The sequence below is a fragment of the Mus caroli genome, unplaced genomic scaffold, assembly GCF_978045245.1.
Source record: "Mus caroli unplaced genomic scaffold, Mus_caroli_1 scaffold_5, whole genome shotgun sequence".
Lineage (NCBI taxonomy): Eukaryota > Metazoa > Chordata > Mammalia > Rodentia > Muridae > Mus > Mus caroli.
The window spans coordinates 14,940,143-14,963,986 of record NW_028227260.1 but is presented as its reverse complement, the minus strand read 5'-3'; the positions used below and the strand labels follow the sequence as shown (position 1 = coordinate 14,963,986).

Sequence of the window (23,844 nt, the reverse complement as noted above, 5' to 3'; positions counted from 1 at the left end):
TGTGTGTGTGTGTGTGTGTGTGTAGTGGTAATTTCCCCGTCTCCACCCATTTCTGTCTACCTTTAATCTATTTTTCTCCTGTTATCTGCGGGCCTTATTTCAGGTATTTGTTCAGATGTCACTTTATCCTCTAGTACAATGGTTCTCAGCATTCCCTTTAATACAGTCCCTCATGTTGTGGTGACACCCAACGATAAAATTATTTTTGTTGTACTTCATAGCAGTAATTTTGCTGTTATGGCTCCTAATATAAATATTTGATATGCAGGATCCACAGGTTGAAGACTGCTGCCCTAGTGCTTTTGAAAGGGTTGGGTGTTATCCATCATCATTTTCTGATTTATAACTCACTGTAATATTCAGAAGCTCTCCATTTGAATAGATAAACAATCTTGCACAGGAATTATAAGTTCCATAATTAAAGGGGTTTTAATTATTACTTTTGGGTTTTTTTTAGATTATAATACAATTACACTATTTCATCCTTCCCTTTCTCTCACTGCAACACCCTCAGAGATAGAATGTCTGACAAATATCTGTTGCGTGAATGGAATTCATACCCTATGAACCTCAAAAAGGTGGCTGAGATTGAAGTATAACCTGTAGTTACAATTATATTTTGTTAGCAATGTTCTAAAATTTATTTAGTGCTGCAATTACATTGTTTCTTGAAGCTTTCATCCTCAGTGCCAAATCTGGAATATATTACATTATTCAAGTTTGACTTTCATTTTCTTTCAAATGAGAAATGTGTTGGTTCCTTGTTCTTGCTACCATGGCAAAACTAGTATAGTTTTGAAGCCAACACAGGGTCCATCGAAACACAGTATGAGGTTTGTGAAGATGGCTCGGTAGATTAAATGCTTTCTATACAAGCATGAAGACATAAGTTTGGATCCCCAGCACCCATGTAAAATGCAAGGTGTGATGGCATATGTCTGTAATACCAACGCAGCAAGGCAGAAACAAGATCTCAAGGACTCCATCGCCACCCAGTCTAACCAATAAGTGAGAGACACTGTTGTAGAAAATAAGATGGAGACCAACCAGCCAAGACATGAGACATCAACCCAGCCACATTAACATCCAGAAATGAACACACGTGTGAATATGTACATGATATGCAAACACAAACAAACTGAGAAGTCCTGCCTAGTGCTTAGCTTTAAGTAAGTTCTACCACAGTCCTTACCTCCCCTCCAAAGGATTAAAATGTATAATGCCCTTTCTAACATCTGCAGCAAATACTGATACTGAAGAACAGTTTGATCTAGACAAAAACTCTTGACCTGAGAGGACTGAACTAACATCAATCTCTTTTCCCTACAGTTTCTGTTCTTTCCCTTTAACTACAATATATATTTAAGTTCAATAAGTACAACATACAATTTAAATTAATTATCATATAGCAAATATGGAAACAATACTTTTCAAAGGCTTCTCTTACTATAGTAATTCTCTTATTCAGAAGTTTTACATTCTCAGGTTGACACAATGCTATTGCTTTTTAAGACAACTTTGAGTAGGACTCACATGTCTTTTCCTTTTGTTTCTGTGTTTAACCATACTGAACAAAATGGGAGGCCTGAGACTCTCATTGTCAGTGATTGAAGCCCAGCCTACTTAATTTTTTTCCTTTACTCTTGTCAAATTCTACCAACATTTGTCAACACAAGACAAGGCAACTAAAACTTATCTAAATTCAGAACCATTCCATTCAGTACCCTTCTGATTATTAAATTATTTAGTTAGGATTCTTCCAGGTACCAACAAGGCAGAAATAGCACTAACCGATGCAAAGTTCAGTCCCACAGAAGTAATAGGGCTTGAGAATATGTACAATGGTAGGTATACAAAGTCAAGCACTGAATCAAAGGGTTGCATACATGCTATAACTGCTTTCTATAGAGATATACTTTGGTTTCCCCAATGATTAAGTATATGCTTCTTTGGGTTTTTAACCAAGTGTGGATGTTGGTAATATTTGCTGCTAAAGGACTGATGATGTGCACACGATGTTCTATTACATTATTGCTTTTTTCAAGTAATACAATATTTTGGTTTGCATGGAGTTCTTGATGTGTAAATAAGGCTTTCCTCTAATGTATATTATGACAGTTATTTCCAAGTCTTAGGTGCGAGTCTCATATTACCAGATGAATCCATATATAAACCCACACTTCAAACTTGTTGCTGATCTATCATTTTAGAGAGGAAGTCATGTTTCTTATTAAATTTAACTTGTAGTTTCAATCTTCTTACATGTTTTATTTTATTCTGTGCAATAGTTTCTAGCTCTATAACTCACTAAGTGGATATAGGTTATGATCCATATTCATAATTGTTAGTATATTTAAATATGTCATTAAAATTATCACAAGCATTGGATTTGGTCAGGAAGATAGAACTACTGACTACCAATATTTACTGAGTCTCTGTGATATTCAAAGCCACCTGGGTAAGTTCTAAATGTACAGATAACATACATCATCAAAGTACCTACAGTCTAGAGAATAAGAGAATGTTACTGAACAATCACATCTTGCAAGACTTAAAGAAAGGGGTGGGCCTATTCTACCCTTTCTTTTTAAATTTTAAAGTAAATTTTCTTGCTTAACAGAGAAAAGAAATGCAGGATTCACAGAAGACATGCAGAGGAATTTGGAGAGGGGATTATTTATATAAATATTTATACTAATGGGTAGAATATATGGCTGATAAAAACAATCAATTGGCCTTTGAGGCAGAAAGTGCACTGTAACAAGGAAACTTGTTCTCAAAGTGTGGTCTGCTGACCAGCAACATAAGCATCTTTTAGGTACTTGTGAGAGATGCAAATATTGAACCTCCACCCCAAACTTTCTCAGTCAAGAACACTGGGCATGGACTTCTGCATTTCAACAAACCATTCAGGTTACTGAGACCCACAAGCTGACAGAATAATGTTAACCCCAACTGCAAATGAGAATTTCAACCAAAAGAGAATTCCTAACCAAATTTACCGATATTCAATGTCTGTCATGTTGTCTACCTGTACACGGTCATACAAAAAGTAAAGAATTGATCATTTTTAAGCTAACTGATCCATAACTCAGCCCTCCTGATTTATTCCATTCACTCCATCTATACAATATTTTTACTTGAACTTTTTTCAGATGATAGTTTCTAACATTAATCTTTACATTACCTAAAAAAAAAAAAAACTGATTGTACTAAAGGACAAATATACATTTAATTGTAATTACCTTAAAAATTTCAGGAAGAATGTTAAAGGGAATGAGTATTCAGGATTAGTTCTAGCTATAGGATAACCTGGATAGCATTCTTCTAGAAATTAGGGGTGGGGAACATGAGTTGAGACATGAAAATTACTGCAATTACAAAGTGTTTTTGGTTGTGTCTTTTGTTGTTGTAGTTATAAAAGGATTTCATTGTCACTCCTGCTAAGATGAATAGTGGTTTTTTATCCAAGTTGGCATCTTGCAATATTTTGGTTCATGCCAAACTTCCTATTTCCAGAAAGTATTGCATTCTAACAGCTGTGATTCCTGTCAAGGGATTCAGCAAGATGCCTTAGCCATCTGCTGGCTTCCTGCAGGTAACCTCCTGCCACCAGATCTAGCAGCCCAGAGCAGACAAGCAGAAAGCAGCTTCTGAAATCTGCCCTCCATCTTGTAGCTTTCTTTGATGACCATTCTATTCTATTTCTTCCATAACTACCTTTATGCCACAACAAACACCATCTCTCTCCTTTACCAGAGTCATCAACCATCCCTGTTTTCCCAGGACTACAGATATACTTAGAATGCAGTATTTTTTCAGTAATAAAGCTGGAATGGGCCCAGGAAAAAAATAAGATGAAATTAAAAGCACTGCTTTCACCCACTAGGTCTGACTCTTTTTTTTTTTTTTTTTTTTTTTTTGTATTGGCAGCATTTCAAGGGCTCAATAGTTCTCAACATTCAGCATCTTTCAAAGACATTTGGTGATTAAAATCTTACTAAGATCCAAGGTGCTAGTACAGACCACTGGAGTGCATTATTTAGTAAAAGAGCCAAACAGTGCCCATTTGTCACAAGTAGTAGTGATGCTACTGGTCTGCAATAAACACTTTGAGTTCAAATTCTGAAATAGATAAAACACTAATTCCCACTTCCATGGCAGTATGAAGCTCTATTTGGTCCTTTCATATAAACAATTGCTGCCCTGGGCCTTAAACAATGAAATCAGTGGTGCTCAGTCTTGTCATGGGAACATATTAGGTAAATATATACTAATGGATACCTGTGTGTTTCACTGCAAATATATCTATTTATTTGATAATAATTTTATCAATGAACACATGACTATAATTCCACCACATTAGTTATACTTAATCTCTTCCAATATCATCCTTTAAGATGCAAACTCATCAATACATGTGTCTGCTGGTGATGGAGACATAAATTGGAAAAAGAAAACAGGACCATGGATATAGCTTAGTGACCATGTTCTTCCTTACTATGTGAGTTCCTAGATTCAAGCTGCACCATTGCAAAACCAACACAGAGACACATGTCTCTTTGGTGGGTAATAATTTTCTTTCAATTCTGTGACTTTCTTTAGGGTATATTCCAAGAAGTAGAAGAGTTGCTGCATTAAATGGTATTTCACTTTAAGTAAAAGTTTTACTTTTACAAAGTAAAAGAAAACTGTAAAAGAATTTTTAAGGAGGGGGACAAGTGAGATTGGGAGCATCCAGATTAGTGATATTGACCCTGACTTCCTGTCTACCATTGTTGTATTCCAGGATCTTGATGCTCACCATCTAGTTCAACAGTCAAGTAGTTCTCAGCCAGTGCCCCACTCGCACCTTCGTTCAAATCCGATTGACCCTAACAACCATTTCATGCTTGCTATTACCAACCCTGCAGTAAATCTGCCCAGTTCACTACAACAGAAACAACATTCGCAAATATCTCAGACAGAAGACTGAGGCTGTACAGGCATCAATCCTAAGTCTCACTCACTAATGGGATTCTAGGAGACCTGAGCTTACCAGTTAAGGATGCTTCAGTTTACTCATGAAGACTTCACAGAGCATTGTTCTTAACTGGCTCACAGGTCAGGCCTATCTTAAAATTCTTACAGCAGGTGCTTTTTAAGCATACCATCTGCCAATTTTGCAAACTGTTGAAAGTTTGTTCATGACTTAACTTCATCTGTGTAAATAAACTTTGTAAATCTCATTGTAAATTTTTGTGAAACAACCACTTTCTGGGGAATATACTTCAATATTCTTTATAAGGTATCTTGCAGCATTTGTCTGTCAAGTAATCTACCTTCAATTCCCCCTTAGGCAATGCTAAAGGACCAAGAAAATAGTGGACTTAAATACAGCTTTTGCAGTGAGCTTAGGGTTCAAAAAAATGAAGTACTTTCATTTTTACAATGTTTTAATAGACATGCAATCAGTAGGATGTGGATCCCACCTAACCTTGTGATACTCACCTACCTCCTGGCTGATCTCACATCCTATAGTCTTGCCATATCAAAAGAGAAAGAAGCCCTCGATAGTAGAATTTGTGAAAATATATATGACTATTTGACGATATCTTGGTATATACTCACATGTGTAGCTCATATAATTCTCACATTTCTTACCCAGTGTTGAACACTATAGTGTAAAGACTGAGAAAGTCCCATCAATAAATAGGTTACTCTCCCAGACCTGCTGTGATAGTTCATCTTGGTTGTCACCTTGATTGGATCTGGATCAACGAAGACAATCTGGAATCAACTAAGCTCTGTATAGATAAGTTATTTCCTGGTTTGAATTCAGTGATGAGAGGAAAGACTTTTACACAGAGTAAGGGTTACTCTCCAATTTAAGATGTTTTTTACCTGCCCAGCTTCACTCCTTGCTGATGAGAGCACCTACTTTGTTGTTGTTGTTGTTGTTGCTGCTGCTGTTGCTGCTGTTGTTGCTGTTGTTACCATCCTTTGCAACATTAAAGCCAAGCTTCTTCAGCCTTCCAACATGAACTGAAGACCAGTGGTGACTCTCTAGGAATCCTCCAGGCCTCCAGTGACATATTGAGACAATTGACACATCTAGCCTCATGAACTGAGCAGTTACTGTGTTCTCAGGCTCTCTGTTGTTGGACTACTCAGCCTATGTCATATAAGTCAATCTAATGAATTCATTGCATTAGATTTATTTATTACGTTGATTCTGTTCCTTTAGAGAACCCTGACTAATGGACATAAAATTTACTAGTGTTGCAATTGTTATGAAGTTATTTTCTCTTCTGAAAGATGGGTGTGTGGGATCATGAACGGCAGCCTGTTTTGGTTGAGCGGGGCTTGCTCCAGCAACCCAGTAGAAAACTCTACAAGGGACGGAACAATGAGCCACGTTCCCAGAGAAAGGTACCTGACACCACAGGGCCCCCAACTCCATAATTCTGTGACAATCAATCACACAGACAAAGCCCCAAGCTCCTGGAATTCTAGCTAGACTCCACCCTCACAGTTACCTGACAATAGACACAGACTCTCGCCTGCCCACGTGGGAACCACCAGCACCCCCTCTCTCCCTGCCCTCCCCTTTCTTTGGAGATGACCAAGCCGCCCCTGGGGCCTCCACTTTTTTTCTCAGCTCTTCTACTGTGTCCAGTGGTGTCTGGGATGCCTGAGACTGAGAACCTGTTATCTCTGGCCTCCGTGAGAGGCCCAGAAACCTCAGACTGTTCACACCCTCTGGGATGGGGTCCATGGCTTCCCACAGCCAGACACCCACCCGGGGCCACGTAGAAAGTTCGCAGCAGTCCTTTGTGTCTGCCCGAAGTACCAGAACTCTGGTGGGATGCGGGTTTTCTCCCACTCCCGTTATTCCCCCACGCCCACTGCCTGACATGGGCGCATAGTACAAAGTTTATAGAGCTATTAGGAAGATTAGACCTTCAAGTAGTAGGCACCTTAATGGCTTCCCAGCATAGAGGAGTACACAGGGTAATCACTAGATGCACTTGATGTGAGTTTTTCAAGAAGAAATGGAAATGATTGAAAACTGTATTATATACTATCATTTTTTAAGTTACTAGAGTTCTTGGGATTTAACTTACCCATTCCCTAACTCCCTCTTACTAACGCCAATGCCTCTAGTTGGGTCCTCTCCATCTTTCTTTTGGGCCATGTACAAAACTCTAACTTGTCCAAGTAGCCTGCCTTTCCCCTTCCTTGAGCCATTTTCTTTAAGAATAAAACTAAGTAAATAAAATTGTTTTTTTTTCCCTTCGCAAAGAAAAGCACACTAATTCCCTGTTCTTCAACATTATCTATAAGTCTATTATAAACCTCTTCCACAAATCATGTTACAGCCTTTGCTTTCTAAAGCACCCAGGCTGCCTCTGCTCCAACATATGTGATCATTCTCACCATTCATTCCTGCACCATATGCAGCTCAGCATGCTACCTTTGCAACAGTCATCCCTACCTACATGTCATAGCATTTCTTCTCTACCTAAAGAACTTTGTTTTCCTGCCAAGGTCTTCTCGATCATCACTTCCTCCAATCATCCAATCAAAGCTCACACAGATTAATTCCTCCCCACTGCAGTGACTACCAGAGTACACTGAATACTCACTACGATGTCCTCTAAGTATGCAGGCAACAAGCATCTTGCCCAACTCATCAGAAACAAGCATTAATAATTTGCTATGATTTGGCTACTATGAGCCAGATTTTTGTCTAAGCATTATATATATATATATATATATATATATATATATATATATATATATATACATATATACATATATATAATTTGATATTTTTATAGGATAGTTATAACACCTCCATTTTATTTTTTAAGAATTAAAAATGTTAAGAAACTTGGCCAATAGTCAGACATCAATGGGAGAAGAGGCCCTTGGTCCTATGAAGTCTCTCTCTATGCCTCAGTGTAGGGGATTGCCAAGGCCAGGAAGTGCGAGTGGGTGGGTTGATGAGCAGGGGGAGGGGGAAGTGGATAGGGGGAGAGGTTTTTGGAGGGGAAACCAGGAAAGGGGATAGCATTTGAAATGTAAGTAAAGAAAATATCCAGTAAAGTTTTTAAAAGGAAAGGAAAGGAAAGGAAGGGAAGGGAAGGGAAGGGAAGGGAAGGGAAGGGAAGGGAAGGGAAGGGAAGGGAAGGGAAGGGAAGGGAAGGGAAGGGAAGGGAAGGGAAGGGAAGGGAAGGGAAGGGAAGGGAAGGGAAGGGAAGGGAAGGGAAGGGAAGGGAAGGGAAGGGAAGGGAAGGGAAGGGAAGGGAAGGGAAGGGAAGGGAAGGGAAGGGAAGGGAAGGGAAGGGAAGGGAAGGGAAGGGAAGGGAAGGGAAGGGAAGGGAAGGGAAGGGAAGGGAAGGGAAGGGAAGGGAAGGGAAGGGAAGGGAAGGGAAGGGAAGGGAAGGGAAGGGAAGGGAAGGGAAGGGAAGGGAAGGGAAGGGAAGGGAAGGGAAGGGAAGGGAAGGGAAGGGAAGGGAAGGGAAGGGAAGGGAAGGGAAGGGAAGGGAAGGGAAGGGAAGGGAAGGGAAGGGAAGGGAAGGGAAGGGAAGGGAAGGGAAGGGAAGGGAAGGGAAGGGAAGGGAAGGGAAGGGAAGGGAAGGGAAGGGAAGGGAAGGGAAGGGAAGGGAAGGGAAGGGAAGGGAAGGGAAGGGAAGGGAAGGGAAGGGAAGGGAAGGGAAGGGAAGGGAAGGGAAGGGAAGGGAAGGGAAGGGAAGGGAAGGGAAGGGAAGGGAAGGGAAGGGAAGGGAAGGGAAGGGAAGGGAAGGGAAGGGAAGGGAAGGGAAGGGAAGGGAAGGGAAGGGAAGGGAAGGGAAGGGAAGGGAAGGGAAGGGAAGGGAAGGGAAGGGAAGGGAAGGGAAGGGAAGGGAAGGGAAGGAAGGGAAGGGAAGGGAAGGGAAGGGAAGGGAAGGGAAGGGAAGGGAAGGGAAGGGAAGGGAAGGGAAGGGAAGGGAAGGGAAGGGAAGGGAAGGGAAGGGAAGGGAAGGGAAGGGAAGGGAAGGGAAGGGAAGGGAAGGGAAGGGAAGGGAAGGGAAGGGAAGGGAAGGGAAGGGAAGGAAAAAGAAAAGAAACGAAACTTGGCCAAGATTGCAAGTTACTAGTGACCAAGTCAAGATTGAAATTCAAATTGTCTCACTTGAGAGAACACAATATTAACTACCACTATAATATCATACAATATATCCCAGCTCAAGCTCATTATCTGACATGTTATAATGTTATATAACAAATCATATCCAAATCTTAAAACCATAAACACTTACTATTTCACAGTTTCTCTGGTCCAGGAATTTGGAAGCAGCTATTGGGAGGATGATCTGTCTGAAGGTCTCTTGGGAGACTGCAGTCAAAATGAAGGAATTCGTTGTACTGACCCAAATGCTTAGACTTGAGGATCTGCATGGTACTAGAAATGAGCAGAAGCCCTCTGGAGCCTCTCGTGTGGGCCTATCCACAATCTGCTTAAGTGGCCCAATGACATGGTGATTGGCTTCTCCCAGAGTGATAAATCAAGAAAGCAAGTTGGAAGTCATAATGGCTTTTATTACCTAGATTCAGAACTCATATTCTGATATATATATATATATATATATATATATATATATATATATATATATATATATTCCCATTGAGTATATATCTAAGCTTTACCTTAGTATGGAAAGGAGTTTCAGACAGCTTTTGGATACCAAGAAATAAAGATTATTCCACTTTCCTAAATATTAAATGGGAATATATTCTAGATCTGGGCTTTGTAATATTTTCCATTCACAACAACTTTGCACCCAAGAAATGTTTATTTGACTCTTGGCATATGTATAGGTATGTATATCTCTGTATATAAAACAGGTATTTACTAACCATAAGTATTAAAGACATTTTTATAAACAACTATTTGGTATACATATATTTTTACAATTTTTTGAAATGTAAATAAATAAAATAATGAATAAAAAGATGAAATCTCTGTATGCTAATGAGATGGGTTATTCTTATTTTTACATGCAAATTAAATCTTGGGAAAATATTTATATAGGATATAAAACCAACCAGACCTCCCAGAGCTCCCAGGGACTAAACCACCAACCAAAGAATACACATGGAGGGACCCATGGCTCCAACTGGATATGTAGCAGAGGATGGCCTTGTTGAGCATCAATGGGAGGAGAGGCCCTTGATTCTGTGAAGGTTCGATGCCCAGTATAGGAGAATGTTAAGGCAGTGAGAAATGGGTGGGTAGGTGGGGGATCACACTCATAGAAACATGAAGGAGGGGGGATGGGATGGGGGGGTTGTGGAGGGGAAACTGAGGAAGGGGACAACATTTAAAATGTAAATAAATAAAATATCCAATAAAACTATATAAGTAAACAAGTAAATAAATAAATAAATTAGGTTAATGAGGACTTTAAAAAAGAAAAAAAACATCTTCAGCGTTTTTCAGAGTTTTCAACTGGTTTGTAAAACGTATTCATTTTTTGTGTATGTGTGTATGTATGTGCACCATAGGCATACAGGTGCCTGTGGAAGCCTGAAGAGACACCGGATCCTCTTCAACTCAAGTTAACACACATAACATACAAATAAGGCAGTTACAAGTTACCTAATTGAGTGTAGGCAACTGAACCTCGGTCTTCTGCAAGTACAGCAACTGCTTTTAACTGCTGAGCCATCTCTCCATATTTATAAGCTCATCTATGCTGAGACTGACATTTTGTATAAACATACACTACAAAATGCTGGATATATGATCATAGCCATTTCAAAAATTATTATGAATTCTACTGTAATCCTAAGCCAAAATTCATGTGCTGATTTTCAATACAACTCAAGTCAATCATTCGGAAAGACATATATGTGTGTGTTGTATGCATATTTTTACAAAGGTGTGTGCCCATGTGTTGAAGTGTGCATCTATAGGTCTGAGTTTGACACTTGGGATCTTCATGGATTTCTGTCCAGTTTATTCTTTGAGACTGAGTTTCTCACTGAACCTGGGGCCCATCAAGTAGGCTAGTCTAGCTGGAAATTAAGATTTAGTGGGCTCAATCTCCATCCACCATCAAGTGGGATTATAGACATGTGTTACCATGTCCAACTTTTATATGGAAACTGGGGATCTGAAATAAGATCATGATGCCTGCACAGCAGGCACTTTTCAGATTTATCCATCTTCTCAGCCCCTTGAAGAACAAGTTTTAGAATCTTCTGATCCATAGTCAAACACATTATCCATTGCACCACTGGGTCAGTGCTTCAAAGAGTAATTTTTTAAAATCAGACATTACAGTACACAATACAGTCCAAAGATATGCTAACTTGATATATGCTTAAGAATGCCAATAGGAAGACAGTAAAAATGTTTCTTTTACATAGCTAATATGTTATGTTTCTGTAATAGCAATGCAACACAGCAAACACTGTCAGAAACACCTCAGACTTATTACACATTTAATACTGAATTAATTAATTTTTTGTCAATGTTCAGAAATCTTTTACTGTTCCATGGTATTGCAACACATTTAAATACACTAGCAATAGGTAAATTGTGTTCTGGATAATGAGAAATTTGTGTTAATCCCTTACATATCTAAATAGCTCCATAACCCAGAACATTGTTCCTAAATTCTGGATGTTTGCCTTGTTTTCTCATGTCTCCAAATGGAACATTAAATTAATTCAAGACTTTAGTTCCATTAAATCCCAGTAGAAAGCTGGGCGTGGTGGCACACGCCTTTAATCCCAGCACTAGGGAGGCAGAGGCAGGCAGATTTCTGAGTTCGAGGCCAGCCTGGTCTACAAAGTGAGTTCCAGGACAGCCAGGACTACACAGAGAAACCCTATCACAAAAAAAAAAAAAAAAAATCCCAGTAGAAGCCACAGGTGAATATCCACTAACTTGGCTTCCATTCTATAGTTTCCAGCAGATGTAACAAAGAAGGAGAACTTCTCCCAGCTTGAAATAGTTACATCCTTAACAGGAAAACACATTTATGTTTGATTTCAGGATTAACTCTATGGTTAAATGTAAGTATAAACCCAGCCTCTGGACAAAGGCTTATTATCTTCTTTAGCTCAACATCAGTAATTAAACTGGGACAACAAAATCTCTTCGGTATAACAGTAAATATAATAAAACTGTTAGGTTTAGCCCTCAGACCAGGCTTGTTTTCAAGCCAAGATTTTATTTGCTTCTAATAGTTGTTTAATATGATTTGGGGTATACAAATATAAAAAACTTAATGCCAGAATGAAGCATATAACAAATTCACAGTGACACAAACACATATAACAAGCTTTATTCTAAAGACCAATCCATATTACCAGAAATAAAAATTGGATATGAGCTGCTCACTGTTCCAGACACTACTACCACATGACTAGATTCAAAAACCCATAGAAGCTAGATCAGAGTTGCCTTGGTGGCAGCCAGAAGCCGATCCTCACATAGGCTTTACTTCAACTACAGCCCATGCACTAATCCAACATGCTGTCTTTTCTGTAAATAAAGTTTGATTGAAGCTCAGCCATGCTCACTTAGCTTATAGATTATCTGTAGCTACAATGGCAGAGTTCAGAATTTGAGGCTGTGTTGGCAAGCCTGAAAACAGTTGTGTTCTGGTACTGTACAGAACATGTTTTCCTGATCTATACCTCTGAAGATTTGGCCTTAGGCAACCTATTAGAAAGCCAAGATATCTGTTTCTACTACATGCTATTCCAAATACCTTTATGGAAGAAAGGGAAAGGCATTACTTACACAGAGTAAAGGCAAAATATTTTGTGTGTGATGCTAGGAATGGAACTTAGGGCCTCACACATGCTAGGTAAGCTTCTTGACACTGGGCTATACCCACTGCTCAGCCAAGGGACAAGCTGTAACATACAGCCATTGGTCAGGTTAAAATAGAGAATATCTTTTGTACTTCCTCAGTCAATAACTCCCAAGAAAGATTGCTACTATTTTCACTTCTATCATATGGATGAATTTTCCTGCTCCTGATTTTTATATGCATAGAATGAAATAGTACACTTCTTATTGTGCCTGGCTTCTTTCATTCAACATTATGTCACTGGCAAATATATAGCACTCATACCATGGCATTTTCTTCTGCATTGCTGTCTGAGCAACAATCAGTTGCACAACTAAAGCATGATGTATTAACCTATTCTTCTGTTAGTGACCATTATGGTCTATCCAAGGGCTGCCTGACATACTTATTTGAGAAATACAAGTTTTGACATCAGCCATGTGTTGGCAGTTTACAAATCTATCCTCTGAAACACTTCCTGCACACTCTACAGTCTGTCCATCATGCTGCAAACAGGACAGTAAGGGCCAGAAAGGCTAACTCCATCATGCCATATAATTATACTCAAGCTCTCAATGAGGCTTCTACTTTGTCCCTTTGAAAAGTGGGATGATAAGTTTAGCAGTTGTCACAAAGTTAGGAAAGCACAGGCTGGGGTGCTAATGCTCTCTGCGCCTTACTCTTCCATTTAACTGAACTACCAATTGAAATGTAATTAAGATTGTTGACAGCTTTTTACTGTAATGCCCAATGCAACAGATTTAAATCACTAAAACTTCACACTACACTCTATGTCTGAAGACATGGATACTCACCTTGACAAGGGCAGAATATAAGCTTTAACTCTCTGCAAAAATAACTGAACATCAAAAGATGGCTCCAACCTCAGGGTTCTGCACAAAAGCATGGGTTGGGAAAGAATAACGAGTCTATAGGTTTTCCTGTTTTCTACTCAAGTCTTTACTGCTTGTAGCAGCAGACTTTGTGGCATAAATCAGAAAATGATAATGAGACATGAAGGATATTCTCATAAATCACATTACTAAGTATAGTTACATCGTAGATGTGGAAAACCCAATTAAACAGATGGCCACATGCTGTCAGAATTAGCCCCTAATCAATAAAGATGTTCATTTTAGAAAATCACCTCAATTTTTCACTTCTTCAGTGAAGCACAGAGGAGGCAGTTGGGAGGGGACGGGGGAGTCCAAGGAAACCCAATAGGGAGATGTGTAAGAAGAAATTCCACCTGTCTTAATTTGTAGTCCAGAAAGTCAGAAATGAAAGAGGGGAGAAAAGTCACCCAAAGGATTCGTTGTCATCTTGCCTGGTAATGTAATTTACAATGAGAGCAAGCACTGGTCATTAGGAAAATAGAAACAGCTTGAATCTCTTAATTAAAATACTGCTTCAAATTGTTCATTTTAAAACCTCTCTGCCCCATGAGCTTTCTAGAATCCATTGGGTTACCCTGAAATGGCTACTTCGTCAGAAAAGTTCTGATAGGGTCAGCCCTTCCAAGACAAGAAAAAGGCACAGCCCTGGGAAACCCTGGGGACAGAACTATTGTTAGATACATTTAATTCCCCAAAGGAGCAGTAAGCCTTTAGTGACATTTGAAAGAAATGGAAACACCAGTGAAGAGACAATCTCATCACCCTTTTCTTGCATAAGAGCTGACCTTTTACACTCACTAGACTGGTGACAATTAAGTCTGTAAATACCAAGAGTTGATGAAAGTGAGGAACAAAAGAAACACTGTTGGAATTTAGAACACCCACTTTAAAAAGCATCTGGTGATACCTAGTAGAGAATTTGCATATTCTCCCCACAAGGAGTTCTACCCTGAGGAATATCACCCTGACTGACTACAGAAGACAATGCACAAGACTATTCAGAGAAGCCCCATTCCTAAGAGTGAATATCTGCAAGGATAGGGGATAGAAAGGGTGCTCAACAGGAGAATAATCTGGGTGTATGGTCAGACAAGCGAATACTATACAGCAACATATAGTAAAATTAAGAAAACACGTGCTGCCACATGCTCTGTATATATACCTTAAAAATAATGGGGCTAGAGAAATAGCTCAGTAGTTAATAGCACTGACTGCTCTTCTAGAGGATCCAGGTTAGATCCACAGCATCCAAATAGCAGCTCACAACACAAGTATCTGTAAGCTCACAACAAGTATCTAATACCAGGGAATCTAATGCCCTTTACTGGCTTTTGCAGGTGCCAGTCAAGCCTAGGGGCATAGACACACTTGTAATCAAAACACACATATGCATGAAACAAAGTTTAAAAATAATGATGTTGATTGAAAAACCACAACTCTAAAGATATGATACATTTTTATTATGTTGAAAACAGTATCATTAAGGGTGCCTGTATAAATTGATAACACTTTAGTTTTTAGAAGACAAACATAGCCCAGCACAGTAATATAATTTTTATCCCAGTATTAGAGAGTTCTAGGCCAGGTCGGTCTACATAACAAGCACTAAGCCAGTCAGAGTTATATGGTGAAACTCCCCCCCCCCCAAAAAAAGATAAATCTAAAAAACAGTATGTTGGTTCCCTCTGTGATGATGAGGAGTGTAGGACATGAAGCAGATGGGCAGCTCAGATGACACTGGTAGGGTTTCAGCTCTTCACTGAGTCACGCTTTAATGGCACATGTTGATTTTCAGTCCTCTTATATATTTTCTAACTTAATATGGACCAGCATGGTAGATAAATTCTTTAGAATGTGCCAAATATTGTATAATAATTTAAAAAGTCCTATTAAGCTTTCATGTCACTCCAGAATTCCAAAGACAGACTTGCAGGGAGTTCCCTGACCTAATTGTCCCTCTTCCCAGTGTTGCTATATTAAATAAATCTTTTCCTGCTTATCACTAGTAATATGGCTCTTTTAATAGACTTATTATGTACCAGTGGTTGAACCTGGCTTACATCACCAGCTGTGAATGCCCAAGTTTAGTAATAATATGGCAACCACAAAGGGACAAAAGACACATTTGGGGGTGGCTGGCACTCTCAGCAAGCTGACCCCAAATGGAGAGGAAAGATGAAAGATCCCAGCCATGATTGGCGTCACTTTACTCTGAGGACATTTTCCCATCTTTCTACTTCAGTGGGCATCAGCTGCCTTTTATTTCTACTTGGTCAAGCAGAAAAATGAGTATTTGGACATTGTTTTGGATTCTCAAGAAACTTTGAACCTTGTAGCTGTGAGAAAAGTGGGAAGAGAGAGAGACACAAAGGGAGCCAGAGACAGAGATAGAAAGAAAGGGAGGGAGAGACAGAAGAACAGAAAAAGAGTCAGAGAGAGAGAGAGAAAGAGAGATAGAGAGATAGAGAGAAGCACAATAGCTACAGAAGTAGAAGTACAACTTCTGACAAAGGAACCCACACATTTTTGAGATACTAGGAGACTCTTCATAGGATGTGCAGAATAGACTTCACAATTCCTTCAGAGCTGCTTGCTCTGCCAGATGAACAGCCACTCATCCTTTAGGCTCAACTCACTTATTTCTGAAGTTCTCCTGTTCAGAATGGCCCACTTTGTTCTTCTCTAAGACACTCTCATGGCACCCATGCTTCTGTTCTCACAACGATATCAAGAGACCAGAACCCCACCAAACCGATATAGAGATTATGTCAAAGTGAAAACACAAACTTCCAAAGAAAGAATTGCACCTCAGCTTCCCTTGTCTGCTACAAATGAAAAGCAGAAAAGACCTTCAGCAATGCAACCTTAAGCACCAGAACAATCAGAAAATCTCTGGATAAATGAGTCTCATAAAAACACATGGAGGGACCCATGGCTCCAGCTGTAGCAGAGGATTGACTTATCTGACATCAGTGGGAGGGGAGCCCCTTGGTCCTGTGGAGGCTTGATGACCCAGCATAAGGCATAAGGGAATACTAGGGCACTGAGGCAGTAGTGGGTGGGTGGGTGAGAGACCACCCTCATAGAAGCAGGGGGGAGAGAGGAAGGGATCAGGGGCTTGTGGATAGGAAACTAGGCAGGGGGTAACATTTGAAATGTAAATAAATAAAATAACCAATAAAAAAGAAAAAGAAAAAAGAAAAAAAAAAGGAAGACCTTACTTTTCTGCCTGTCCTTATGGTAGGTATACAAACTTTACCACTAACTCACCTGGGGACATGTGGCTAAGGAATACAAGTTTCTTCAATCAAAATAAACAGTCTGGGTCAGTGAGATGGTTCAGTGGATAAAGGTGATTGCTACCATGACATAACCTGAGTTCAGTCCCTACAAAGTGCAAAGAGGGAACTGACTCTTGCAACTTGTCCTCTCACATTATGTTCCAGGGCATGACCCCCCACACACACACATAAATGAAAATGTTAGTAAAACTAATAGAATGAACAATCCAGTCAGTACTCTATTGTTCAACAGACATTTTACTTATGATGCATTTAGATAAATACTATAAATTTTAATTGTACTTGAGATCTCAAAACAAAATCTCCAAGTCTCCATGTAACATATGCAGCTTGGTTCGCAACTTGGAACTTTGGACCTTAAGAAAGCAACAGCATTTTCAGCATAATGAATATTTACATACTAAGAAGTGACACTCAAAATATTTAACAACTTCTTTGGTTATATTAATTCATGTAGAAATAAAAAATTAGCACCATCTGCTTGGTTTCCTTTTGCTCATTACTCTCAAGACCAATCCTGAGGATTACCATTTCCAACAGTAGCCACGAGAGGACGACTCTAGTAGGAAACACAATCCTTCAACTGCATATACACATGTAATCCCAGAAGGTAGGAGGTGGAGGCAGAAGCATCAAAAGTTCAAGGCCAATCCTCAGCTACATAGGTAGTTTGAGGATAGCCTGGGATTCATGAGACCTTACCACGAGGGGGAAAAATGGCAGTTTTATTGGTCATCGCAAGCAATTCTTAAGCTCAGTGAGATGAAATATGGATAGAATGATTTGAAGACCAGGGTGATATGATATAACCATAAACAGAACAGTCCAGAGGAGATGAGGGTAGAAACAGGAAAGTCAGTGAGAAGGTTCTTCCTGTCACCCAGTTAGAAGACAGGTGGTCACAAGAGCAAAGATGATGTATCTTATAAATTCTATCCTGGGTTCACCAATGTAGAAATGCTATTGAAGCCACAAGATTAGATGTGATCACTAGAGGAGTGAACAAAGATGGAGACCAGGGACAAACAGAACAGGAATCAGGACTGGGCCCTAAGGCTCAGTCATCATGGAAACGTAGAGAACATAAGGAAAACCAAAGTTTAACCTGGAACAGTCAGCTCTCCCCACAAGACATCACACCACCAACCTGAATTTGTTGTCTTCTCTTCTCATGAATGCCTTTTACAACAAATGGATATGACTGTAAACAACCTATAATTTTCAATTTTATTAATGTGGTATCATAGTCCATATATTTTCTCAAGTTGCCAATTTCCTGAACAACCTAATTATTTATGGAAATCTATGTTAATAGGTGTTATAACAGACCATATAACTTGCACTTTTGTATGCTATTCCTTTGGATGAATTTGCCACATTCTTTTATTTCCATGCATTAGGGACACATAAGCTAGTTGCCTTCCCGCTATCATCAATAATCTGCCACTTGAATTCTCACATGGGCTTCTTTTTGCCTTGCTTTTGTTCTATGGGGAAGGTTTCTCAAATTCTAGTGTTCAGTAGAAACAATTGGAAATTGAAAATTTTATTAAAACCAGTTTCTGAGCCCCACATGAAAGTTTGTGTATCAGCTAGAGCCTGAGAAGTTGCACTTCTAACAAGTTCCCCCAGGGTGTTTTTTGTTGATGATGCAGACACTATGAATCAAAGTCCTGGGATAGATTGAGCATGCAGCTGATGGTCACAGATATGCAGGCATTTCTTTGGCTTTTCTACACATTGAAAACTTACCTTGCAATGGGAGTGGCCTAATTTATGTTTCTACCGGAGGCAGGATCCTTAATACCAATGGTGTATGCTGTCAGATTTTTTTTTTAATTCTTGACATACTAAATCTTGACCATTTTAAAAATGAATCATAGCATTTGTTCTAGCTCTAGTCCTGTGATAAACACCTTTATCAAAAGCAACTTTGGGTAGGGGAACGTTTGATTTACATTTCCAAACCATAGTCCATCATTGAGGAAAGGCAAGGCAGGAACTTGAAGGTAGGTCTGCTTGGTATTACACACAGGATTACCTCTGACAGAGGAGCTCACTTCACAGCTAATGAAGCACAGCAGGAACCTTGGAAGATGCTGCTTGCTAGCTGACTTGAAGGCTCAAAGATTACTTTCTTGTGGTGTTCAACACCACCTGCCTAGAAATGGTGTTGCCCACAGTGGAATGGGCTGGATCTCTCTCTCTCTCTCTCTCTCTCTCTCTCTCTCTCTCTCTCTCTCTCTCTCTCTCTCTCTCTCTGGCTTGCTCTCTCACTCTGACTCTCTTTCATATACATATGTAATTGCTCAATGGGAGCTATCCTCGAAGATGACTCAAAGCTGTAAGCTGACATTTAAAGCTAACCAAGGCAGCATATATAATTATGAATATCCAATATAAAGAAATAAACATCCTAAAGACATTACATCCTAGGGTTAATCAAAACATATTCAAGCTTTTTCATAAAAATTGTCCCACGAGTTAACTGCCATTTTCCCCATCAATGCTAGGATGGTGTAGAGAAGATAATCAAGACAGTTATGACAGGAAAAAACCTGTGTTCCTTTTAATGGAAAACTTCATAGCAGTTATGTTTTCTCTAGTTTTAATAGCCAATAGTGACATAAAATTCTTCTTATGGAGTAATAAGTAGAAAGGAAGTGAAAGTCACTTACATTGAAAACACTCAAGAAATTAAAGAAAACACTAGGGGATGAAAAGATGTTGAATGATTGGAAGAATTAATATTAAGAAGATGGTCAATCTACCAAAAGCCAACTGCAGGATCAATGCAATCCCCCTCCACAGACTGGTACTCACGTATCTGGTTGGTAGATGCACTGTAAAAGGCATTGACTGTTGTTGGGTTTGTAAACCACCTGCAGAAAGACAGACAAATGCCAGAAGGTAGCCATCATTACCCAGATAGAAAAACAGTAACCATAAATAACATGGATATTGTCACAAGGGAAAATTATTGCCTTATTCAGGACTCCTACTCTCTTGATGAACAATCTTATCAGAATGTGAGCGCAGTTTGGCAAGACTATATTATCAAAGCTGGAGAGATGGCTCAGTGGTTAAACATACTGGCTGCTCTTCCAGAGGACAAACGTTCAATTCCCAGAACACACATGGTAGTTAGTTAGCAACCATCTATGACTCCGGTTCCAGGGAATCTATGGTGCACAGACATACATCCAGGCAAAACACATATGCACATAAAATGAAAATAAATATAACCTAACAAAAGAATGTTAGAATGTCTGACTTCATTAACAACAATAAACAAATGAGAAATCAATATGAGTGCATCTGGAAAACTTTGACAAGAAGTTCTACATTCTGGGGTGTTCCCTCAGAAGATGGAAACACTGCAACAAGCAGATGTTTGCTAGGTTCTGTCCACATGATCCAGCTACCTCTCTAGCCTACATCACTCCTGACTGTCCATGAAACTGTTTTAGATTGGTAATAATCCAGAGACCCATTTAAAGAAAAATGAATAACACCATGCTACTAGAGTGTCAAACTTCTCCAGTGAAAAGTTTATTGATTTAAGTCGCAATGCCTGAACTATCTCTATAACCAGCTGAGTTTTGTTGGATCAGGGACTACTAATCTTTCTGGGGTTTGGTTTTAGTTATAAAGTGAAGATACTGAACTGGCAGAATGACTCAGCAGGTAAAAAGTGTTTGCCATGCAATTCTGGTGATTTGAATTGAATCCCCTAGAACCTACAGTAGGAGAAAATCCACTTCTGAAAGTTGTCATCTGACCTCTGCCTGGGCATCATAGAACGTGCACACATATACTTACCATCACACAAACAAATACATAATAATAATAGTAATAACAATAATGAATTCAAGTTAAGGTATTGCATTAGATGTTAGGATTCCTTATAGCTCTGAACAGTCTACACCCTTATATTGAATACATGGGCTTAAGAAAATAGTGTAAAAACTTCAGACTTTATGGATGAAGAAGCAAAACTGATATGAATGACCAAACTTTCCACAAGTACTGATTGATAAAATTCAAATATAATAATCAATAAGTATAATTTTATTCATGAAAAAGACAATTCTTTTGAGGTGGGATATTGTTTTGATTAACTGTGATTCAACTTATGAATTACCATCATCAGACCAATTTCAAATGTTTAATCTCTAAAAATCACTCTTGGTTCATGGACTATGTGATAGTTACCACCAGATGGTATCTACCCCAGACACCACCTTTTATGATGAAACTCAGACAATGTCTTTTAAGCTAAATTGCTAAAAATAAACATATATACTACTGAGTGTTTATCTTAGTGGTACAACACATGCTTAATATTTATGAGGCTCTAGGTTCAAACCCCAAGATGAAAAAAGGAACGTGTATAAATCCCTTTTCAAAACAATTATTTTATTATTTGATGTCTAATAGAAAATTTCCAAGTAATGCATTATTTTATATCAAACTAACATAAGACTGGTAGGAACCCAAATCTTGGTTGTTACTTGTCTATTTATAGCTTCTCCTTACTTGTGGAAAAGCCTATGACTACACCATCCTATCATTGTGACTTTTGGCTAGCAGTCACTAAGCATTTTGCCATGTTCTAAGCACTTTATCATTAGCGAATCTAGAGATGAAGACAAAGTCTGGCATTTCGAATTTCAAAGTAGTTCTATTATGCTTTGCATTATTCTAGAGACAGTTGCAGGAATCAAGAAAGTGGTTTGCCTTTTGTCAAATCAAGATAAGTGGTTCAATTAAACACTGGTGTTTATTAAAAAGTTCCTGGTTGGCCTACTTTGTTAAGAAAACAAGTAAAGGAGAGAATACCTTTTGTTGACCCCAACTTTCTATCTGTAGTGAGTAGAATAATGTCACAGTCTAATACCTGAGATCCTACCATTATACAGCAAAAAGAACTTTCGGATGTAATTAAGGTTAAAAATCTGAAAAGACAGAGCTTATCCTAGATTATCCAGGTAGGCCGATCTAAACACATGCACCCTTAAGAGCAGGCAACCTTTTTCAGCTAGAATCAAATAGATGCAACAGAGGACTAGAGGTCCGAAAAGATACTTGCAGATGGGAAGTCAGGCAGATTGAAAGGATGAGAAGGAATCCACACAGTACTACTGGCTCTTAGATGAAGAGGCCAATATTTAAAGAAGTCAGAATCTCAGGCATGTAACCACAAGAAATGAGTTAGACCATAATATATAGGTGTGATAATGCATGTTCCTATAGACTGTCTCTTCTCATCAGTTCTCAGTGGGTCCTATCAGTTCTTGATGTTTTTGTTGCTTTTGTTTATTTAGGAATGATGCCAATCCATCTGTAAAATATTTTGTGCATCTCCTTTATTGTATCTAAGTTTGTTATATATTTAGTTTTAATATTCTCTGGTGCAAACTTTCAATATCTGTTCACAAAATAGCTTATTCTTCTTTCATTAAGATAGGAAATCTGAATTCCTTTCCTCTTTATTATGGACTCATCCTGCTGACTTGCTGCTAAAGAAAAAGATGAAATGGAGCTGGGAAGGAGCTGGTAGAGTACTTGCTTAGCATGCAGAAAACACTGGGTACCATCCCTAACCCTGCATAGGCTGGCTATGATAGCATAGACTTATAATTTTAGCACTTAGAAGGTAGAGCCTAGGGGATAATCCTCAACTACATATCAAGTTTGATGTCAGGCTAAAATGCATGAGACCATGTCTCAAAAAAATAAAATAAAAATAAAATAAAATAAAATAAAAAGAGAAATATATTTTTTTAAACAGACACTTTGGAATTTCCTAGGGTAATACACTGATGCACAAAAGAACAGCCTTTCTCCTTTCTTTCCTCTCCTCTCTCTAGAAACCTGTAATTTAACTTTTTTTCTTCAACCAGCATTCTTATATAGCTATCTCTTGTGAGGCTACACCAGTGCCTGGCAAATACAGAAGTAGATGCTCACAGTCATCTATTGGATGGAACACTGGGCCCCCAATGGAGGAGCTAGAGAAAGTACCCAAGGAGCTGAAGGGGTCTGCAACCCTATAGGTGGAACGACAATATGAACTAACCAGTACCCCCCAGAGCTCATATCTCTAGCTGCATATATAGCAGAAGATGGCCTAGTCGGCCATCATTGTGGGGATAGGCCTCTTGGTATTGCAAACTTTATATGCCCCAGTACAGGGGAATGCCAGGGCCAAGAAGTGGGAGTGGGTGTGTAGGGGAACAGGGCCGGGGGAGGGTATGGGGGACTTTTGGGATAGCATTTGAAATGTAAATGAAGAAAATATCTAATAAAAAATTGAAAAAAAAAACAGAAAAAAAAAAAACCAGGGGGCAGTCTCTATCTTACTGCAATTAAATGAAAGGCCATGAGCTAAGTCTACTGATCATGCCTAGAATCAGAATATGTACAAATTAAATGATTACTGTTGTTTTGAGCCCCTAATTTGGGGATGGTTTGATATACAACAGCAAGTAAGTGTAATATGGAAAAGTTGACTCTGTACAGATTAAGACCCACTTAATAGTTTGAATTTTCCCAGAAAACAGTTTTATTTGCCAATATGATGGATCTTAAAAAATTAAGTTAGAATTCTTTAAAGTCAAGGCTATAAACACTAATGCTTTTAATTGTTCGCACTTGTCAAAGTGGCCCATTTCTTAATTGGTGGGACCCTGAAGGCATTCTAGCTTGTAGCACTTTACCTCCTAGAATGATTTATGAGCTAAGACAATTGTCCAAGTAGCAGGTTCTGAGCATGAGATCATTAACTCTATTGTTAAATATACATCT

At 38.9% G+C, this 23,844-nt stretch overlaps 1 protein-coding gene across 1 annotated transcript in view; it reads right to left on the bottom strand.

The window, feature by feature from the left end:
- Positions 1 to 23,844, bottom strand: part of Phex (phosphate regulating endopeptidase X-linked) — a 300,129-nt gene that overhangs the window by 33,817 nt on the left and 242,468 nt on the right. The window contains exon 15 of the mRNA XM_021152917.2: positions 19,858 to 19,916. Within this exon, the coding sequence (XP_021008576.1) occupies positions 19,858 to 19,916 (59 nt within the window). The remainder of the gene's footprint in view (positions 1 to 19,857; positions 19,917 to 23,844) is intronic.